The 7,408-nt window shown below is 41.2% G+C and overlaps 2 protein-coding genes across 2 annotated transcripts; one reads left to right on the forward strand and one right to left on the reverse strand.

Annotated features, from left to right (window-relative positions):
• The first annotated feature begins 865 nt into the window (after nucleotides 1-865).
• On the forward strand, nucleotides 866-2,507 carry H1-6 (H1.6 linker histone, cluster member). Its single transcript, XM_005553825.4, has one exon. It carries the CDS (start codon nucleotides 908-910, stop codon nucleotides 1,532-1,534), a length of 627 nt encoding a protein of 208 aa, XP_005553882.3. The 5' UTR covers nucleotides 866-907; the 3' UTR covers nucleotides 1,535-2,507.
• Nucleotides 2,508-4,174: 1,667 nt separating this feature from the next.
• LOC135970686 (histone H4) lies at nucleotides 4,175-4,876 on the reverse strand. The gene has a single exon (XM_065544315.1). It carries the CDS (start codon nucleotides 4,860-4,862, stop codon nucleotides 4,551-4,553), a length of 312 nt encoding a protein of 103 aa, XP_065400387.1. The 5' UTR covers nucleotides 4,863-4,876; the 3' UTR covers nucleotides 4,175-4,550.
• Between the last annotated feature and the right edge of the window lie 2,532 nt (nucleotides 4,877-7,408).

Consider the following 7,408-nt stretch of genomic DNA (forward strand, 5'->3'; position numbering starts at 1 on the left):
GGGTCTGTAGTTTCCAGTAGGTTCTTGAGTCTAGGGTTCCTACCTCATGTTTTATAGTTAATTTAGGGGAGGGGCTGTGTTGGTTTATCTGGGGAGGTAGGGGTAGGCAGGGGTATAGAGGGGACTTCAATTAATGAAACCATAAGCAAAACTCAGTTGAGGACACCGGTCATGAGAGTGGCCTGATTATGGCCAATCTTATGTAATGTGTGAGATCTTGATATTACCCCATCCTTGAGAGTTCTCTATAAAGCTACAGTGACTTGGGAGCACCTTTAATCACAGACAACCCATGTTCCTGTGGATTATGGTTTATTAGATTGCACATGCCTAAATAAAGACATCCTCTGCAGTCTTTTGAAAATTCTATAAGCATTTTGTGACTCTGCAATTAGACAACTAAGAGATCTGTGTTACTTCCATCACATATATAAATAATTTTAAATAAAAATCATGGCGTGAATAATTTATGTCCTCTACCGATTTGAAGCTATTCATTTGGAAGACCACTCTGAAGAGATGAAATAAGTCTTCTGCCAAAAATTACTTATTAATTTACAAGGGAAAGGGGAAGTTTTGTTCCTCTCCTTGATTTGACTGAAAATCGAGGGCTTTCTCGAATAGTTTTGGCATCCAGGGTCATTTTTCATTAAAAAGCGAAAAGTCATGTGAAATATGAATCTCCCCAGGTCATTCAGCACTAGACCCTGGGAGATTCTGTACAGAGGGGGTTTGTTATAGTCAACTTTTCCGGGTAAAACAAACACAAATACTCCTCCTCCAAGGGGCGGGGGCGGTGCCTAGGTGATGCACCAATCACAGCGCGCCCTACCCTATATAAGGGCCCGCGGCCCCGCGGCGCTTTACGCTTTTCGCTGGTTATTACATTTTGTGTTTCTCTGCTGTTATGTCTGAAACCGTACCTGCAGCTTCTGCCGGTGCTGTTCCAGCCGTCATGGAGAAACCTCTAACCAAGAAGAGAGGGAAGAAGCCGGCTGGCTTGACAAGTGCAAGTCGCAAAGCACCGAACCTCTCTGTGTCCAAGTTGATCACCGAGGCCCTTTCAGTGTCACAGGAACGAGTAGGTATGTCTCTGGCTGCGCTCAAGAAGGCACTGGCTGCTGCTGGCTACGACGTGGAGAAGAATAACAGCCGCATTAAACTGTCCCTCAAGAGCTTAGTGAACAAGGGAATCCTGGTGCAAACCAGGGGTACTGGTGCCTCCGGTTCCTTTAAGCTTAGTAAGAAGGTCCTTCCTAAATCTACCAGAAGGAAGGCTAACAAGTCAGCTTCTGCCAAGACCAAGAAGCTGGTTTTATCCAGGGACTCCAAGTCACCAAAGACTGCTAAAACCAATAAGAGAGCCAAGAAACCGAGAGCGACAGCTCCTAAAAAAGCTGTTAGGAGCGGGAGAAAGGCTAAAGGAGCCAAGGGTAAGCAACAGCAGAAGAGCCCAGTGAAGGCAAGGGCCACGAAGCCAAAATTGACTCAACATCATAAAGCTAATATTAGAAAGGCCACATCTAGGAAGTAAAGAGCTTTCCAGGAGGCCGATTTCGAAAGAACCCAAAGGCTCTTTTAAGAGCCACCCACATTATTTTAAAATGGCGTAACACTGGAAACTTAATTTCTATGTCAGTTAACTATAGGTTTAAGTTGTGATGCAGCTGAGTTGAAAAGTCTTGAGGTGGGAGAATTCAGTCCAGGATTCAAGACCATCCTGCGCAATATAGCCGGACTACCATCTATACCAGTGGTCCCCATTTCCCCTGGCCACCGACCGGTACCGGTTCTTGTCGGTGGCACGTTATGAATTGGGCCACACAGCTGAGGGGTGAGTGAACATTAACCACCTGAGCTGCACCGCCTGTTAGGTTAGCTGCAGCATTAGATTCTCATAAGCTCAAACCGTATTGTGAATGGCGCATGCAAGGGAACTAGCTTTCAGGCTCCTTGTGACAATCTAATGCCTGATGATCTGAGGTTGGAGCAGTTTTAGTCTGGAAACCATCGCCCCCAGCCCCTGCATCCCCTCGTCCGCAGTATATTTGTCTTAGACAAAACCAGTCTCTGGTGTCAAAAAGGTTGGAGACTACTGGTTTTACAAAAAAGTAAATTAGTCAAGCATGGTTGGCACGCTCCCTTAGTCCCTGTGCCCAGGATTTTAAGGATACAGTGAGCTATGATCGTACTACTTCACTCCAGCCTGGATGACAGTGAGACCTTGTCTCAAAACTTAAAAAAAAAAAAAGAAAGTTAAAAAAGAAAAAGGGCTTCTTGTCAGAGACGTGGTGTATACCTAGAGGTCCAAGAACTACAAAATCTGATGTCCAATCCTGAAAAACTCAATGGTGCACTAGAGTAGGCTTTTACATATAAGAGCATCTAAGTTCTGGAAATGCCAGTGTCAAAGAAGGGAGTGGAGAGCAATTCAGCATCCAAACAATTTGCTGATACTTTTATTTTTAAACACAAGTACTACATTCTAGTCTTTCTGTGGTGTCATTATAACTATTGTTTCTTAATATGCTGTCCACCGACTTCAAGGGATGAATAAATAGGAATCAAGGTGTCCCAGAATATGGATTAGGGGAGTTTTTTTTTTTTTTTTTCATCTATTCATTAACTAGCTGAAATTTAGAATTTTCTTCCATTGAGTGTGACTGATTGAAATAACCAATTTGTAGGTTATAGTTGTTGCAAGAATCTTGAAAATCATGCTTGCTTATTTATATTTGATATATCAACAAAAACACACTGTCAAGTGGTTTGGTAATTATTTTAATATTATTGATCTAATACAGTTGTAACCTTATGAATTACTTTAAGTATCTTATTTATGAAAATAATCTGGGTCGGACGTGGTGGCTTACGCTTGTAACCCCAGCAGTTTGGGAGGCCGAGGCAGGCGGATCACGAGGTCAGGAGATCGAGACCATCCTGGCTAACACGGTGAAACCCCATCTCTACTAAAAATACAAAAAAGTTAGCTGGGCGTGGTGGCGGGTGCCTGTAGTCCCAGCTAACTCAGGAGGCAGAGGCAGGAGAATGGCGTGAACCTGGGAGGTGGAGCTTGCAGTGAGCTGAGATCGCGCCACTGCACACACCAGCCTGGGTGACAGAGCGAGACTCCGTCTCAAAAAAAAAAAAAAAAAAAAAAAGTGTAGGTTTCATCAGACTGCCAGAGCATTCTGAAGACTGAAAAATTTTAAGAATCCAAACCTTAATGAAAATGTTGGAGGCTGCCCAGTTAGGGTCTGAATTCAACCTTCCTGAATCACAAAATTGTTTTAAGTCTCGGGGTCTGAGCTAAAGTACATTTCTCTTTAAACAAACATAGTTTAATTTTCCCTTGATTTATGATTTAGTATTCTTACCGACCATCAAAAATATTCAGTCAATGTTAGTCTATCTTGGACCATGGTATTTCGAGAAACTTTGAACAAAGTCCCCTGCAAAACTATGCATTGCATTATTTCACAGACATGTATGTTTTCCAGACGGTTCAATAGTACCTCACTTTTCTGAACTTATTTGTATAGTTTGGAATCTTTTTAAAAATTAAGTTGTGTCCTATAATGAGAAACAACTAAACATTATGTTTTAAACTTGTATAGATAAAATCAACCACAGACCTTTCCTGTTTGGATGTAATTGTATTGTTTCCCAATGAGTTTGGAATTACAAGGATTGTGCAAAAATATGCCTCACTTGCCTGACATAGCAGAGAGCCCTTTTGTCTAAATTCTGTGCCCAGCAATCGACTGTCACCAGATTTTCATCATATACAGTGAGGATGAACAACTGACTTCTCTCAGCAGCTGGCCAGTCTCTCAAGAATATGCGAATCTCTCAAGATGGCTTCCTGCACCTTTGCTCCTTTAGCCTTGTGTGTATACAAGGCTAGCATGCCTGGCATACATAAGGTTAAAAACAAAATCAACCACTTATGGTTCTTCCTCCAGTTCTGAGGATTATTACGACCACTTTTTTTTTTTCTTTTTTTTGATGGAGACTCAATCTGTCACCCAGCTGTCACCCAGGCTGGAGTGCATGGAGTGCAGTGGCACAATCTCGGCTCACTGCAACCTCCGTCTCCCGGGTTCAAGCAGTTCTCTGGCTCAGCCTCCCAAGTAGCTGGGATTACAGGCGCCTGCCACCACACCCGGCTAACTTGTATTTTTAGTAGACTGGGGTTTGGCCGTCTTGGCCAGGCTGGTCTTGAACGCCCGACCACGTGATTCACCCGCCTTGGCCTACCAAAGGGCTTGGATTACAATTGTGACCCACTGTGCCCAGCAAATGCTTCTTTTCTGGAGACACTTTACTAGCGCTTACCTCTCTATGCCTACTTTCTGCTTCAAAATTTTGTCAGAATGTGGCCGGTCATTGTAAACACAGATCATTCTTATTCAAGTTATCAGTGAATTCTGCCATTCAGACTCACATTCTCGCAACGCATTTCAGCTCTTTAGACGACTTTGTGAGCGGCCCTGAAAAGGGCCTTTTTTGTTTTTTTTGAAGTTCCAGGAGACCGCGTATTCTTAGATTCAGCCGCCGAAGCCATACAGAGTGCGCCCCTGACGTTTTAGAGCATATACTACATCCATGGCTGTGACAGTTTTGCGCTTGGCGTGCTCCGTATAGGTAACAGCGTCTCGAATAACGTTCTCTAAGAAAACCTTCAGCACACCTCGAGTTTCCTCATAGATGAGACCGGAAATGCGCTTGACGCCACCGCGCCGAGCCAAACGGCGAATAGCCGGCTTTGTGATGCCCTGGATGTTATCCCGGAGCACCTTACGATGGCGCTTAGCACCACCCTTCCCCAATCCTTTTCCGCCTTTGCCACGACCAGACATGATTCCCACAGCATTGGAAGTTATGAACGCACACAGTCCCTTATATACAAACTTGGCGGACCTGATTGAAAACAACATGAGTTGGCGCGGATTTTTTATTTTTCAAATTAGGTCACCAAGTGGGTGGAGCAAGAAAACTTTCATTAAGAGTTCATTGTTTTGATTGGCCAGTGAGACTTCGCTCTTCGTGGGGCTGGAAGGGTCTCTACAAGCTGAATGCACTGTATTCCTGTCAGCTTAATGACGCTAAGGACAGCCCCATTCCAAATTTCTATTTCCACTTAATAACTAATAAATTACGCAATAGTTTATTGGGAAAAGTACAAATAATGTTTAAAGGAGGTCAGATTTATAGGTCAAGGGACTTAACCTCCCAATCATTTCAATATTTTTATTTACACCAGGCATTTTGATGGTTTTCTCTGTGCTGGACAAAGTATAAGTTTGGCTATGAAGTTTCACTCCTAAAGATCCTATGTTTGAGAAGGCAAAAAGATAGCCAAATAATTGCAAATGAAAACCTCATAAGTGCAAACTTCTTCTTCGTCACCTTCCCTATCTCGATTCAAATATTTATTGAATGACTTATTTTTGTGCAAAAGTCTGTGAGAGAGATAGGGAACATAAACTTAAGTCTGGAAAAAATGTTTTCCCAGGACGCTCTTCCTGGCCTGCTGTGCCTGTCTGGTGTGCCTGAAATTCCAAACACTCTTCCCTTCCCACCATTTTTAATCCCCTTTCAACTTGCTCCAGCTTTAGAGAAAAGAACATACGTTTTGTACAGTTGGGGATTAATTGAAGTGTAGGGCTAATACTTGATTAAGGTCATTACAAAGTCTACAGGGTCTTCCTCTGGGAGGTTTTCGTGATAAGATTATTGGTGTTAAAATAAGGCTAATCCCCTTGAAAAATAAATAGAATTGCAGAATTGGGTCTGAATGTGATTTGAAGAAAGGGACTTCTCAATTCAAAATTTTATTCTTAGCTTCCTGCCAGAGCTTTCCAGAATGCCCATAAGATCCGCTTTTGTTTAAAAAACAAAAACCCAACCCCACCCACCTCTGGTTAATAAATGAATATCCATTGGTAATATTTATAATGAACTGTGGCCTGTGAGAGACATCATATAGTAACCTCAGACTTGCTCGCATGAAAAGAAATCCAGAAATGGAGAAAAAAGACCCAGGAAAGGCCAGAATGCTCTCAATGTCATATTGTTTCTATCACTTCTGAAATAATTGATTACATTCTTCCGACCCAAATTGAGTTATTAGATTTTTCCACTCACTATCCACATGCCATAACACATACCTTATAACTAGAGACTTAGCTAGGAACAAATGTCAAACATTACAGAGAAAAAGTGCAGAGTCCAAGATCATAAGTAAAACTCTGAAATCTCAACATGCCTTTTAATTCATGAAAATAAAAAATATAGCAGCATATGCAATATGACAATTCTCTGAAAACATACCTCATGTGAACTACCCTGGAACTCATCTTGCCAAGTGCCATCTTCATTTAAACCAGAGGTCTAGGATGCCTTTCCTTTATTTTGCCTATTATATTATTTATACAACCCCATTTTTATTTTGATACTTTATTTACTTTCTATTTCCTGCTCCTAATATCTCCTTTCTAAACTTTTCTCAATGATAGTGACTCAAAAACAAGGAATGTTAGAACAAATATTAAAGGGTGTATATATATATATATTTAAAATGGATTTTTCCACTCTGGGAAGAATTCAGGCATACTCAATCTTAAAATACCCATTTTTCTGGTTTATTTTTTTCTGAATTAAACTGTCATTTCCATTGGCACATCTTTGGTTCTGTAGGATAACCTATGTCTCTGCTGGGTTTTTTTTTTTTTTACCTCCACTCCTTACTATTCTAGGAAAAAATCTCTGCTTTTTCTTTTCAGTTTAAATTCTTTTACTAAAAGGTTTCTTAACTTGAACTTCCTAGGCTTGCTGTACTTGTGTGGGCACTCTCCCATAAACAGTATTAATACATTTTGATTTGTTAAAAATAAAGATATTTCGACAGAAAATTTCTTTTCTTTTTCTTTTCTTGTTTTTTTGTTTTGTTTTGTTTTTTGTTTTCCCAGACTGGAATGCAGTGGCACCATGATGGCTCATGGTAGCTACACTTCCCTGGGCTGAAGTGCTCCTCCCACCTCAGCCTCCCAAGTAGCTGGGACTACAGTTGTGCACGACCACACCTGACTAATTTTGTGTATTTTGTAGAGATGGGCTTTCCCTATGTTGTCCAGGCTGGTTTTGAACTCCTGGGCTTAAGCGATCTGCCCACCTTGTCCTCCCAAAATGCTAGGATTACTGGCGTGAGCCAACAGGTCTGGCTGGAAAGATAATTTTTAACATTATCCTCTCTTAAACATTTGTTTCAAAAATTTTACAAACATGATAGTAATTAAATATGATTTTCAAAATTCCCTTGAATACTTCCTTAATAGCACACAGAAAGCACAAAGTATTTTATACTTGTTTTAATGATGAAATTGTGAACCCAATCTTACACTTC

This window comes from Macaca fascicularis, chromosome 4 (assembly GCF_037993035.2).
Source record: "Macaca fascicularis isolate 582-1 chromosome 4, T2T-MFA8v1.1".
NCBI lineage: Eukaryota > Metazoa > Chordata > Mammalia > Primates > Cercopithecidae > Macaca > Macaca fascicularis.

Excerpts from the sequence above, each read along its gene's own strand:
- H1-6 (XM_005553825.4), top strand. The coding sequence starts at position 908 with ATGTCTGAAACCGTACCTGCAGCTTCTGCCGGTGCTGTTCCAGCCGTC.
- LOC135970686 (XM_065544315.1), bottom strand. The coding sequence starts at position 4,862 with ATGTCTGGTCGTGGCAAAGGCGGAAAAGGATTGGGGAAGGGTGGTGCT.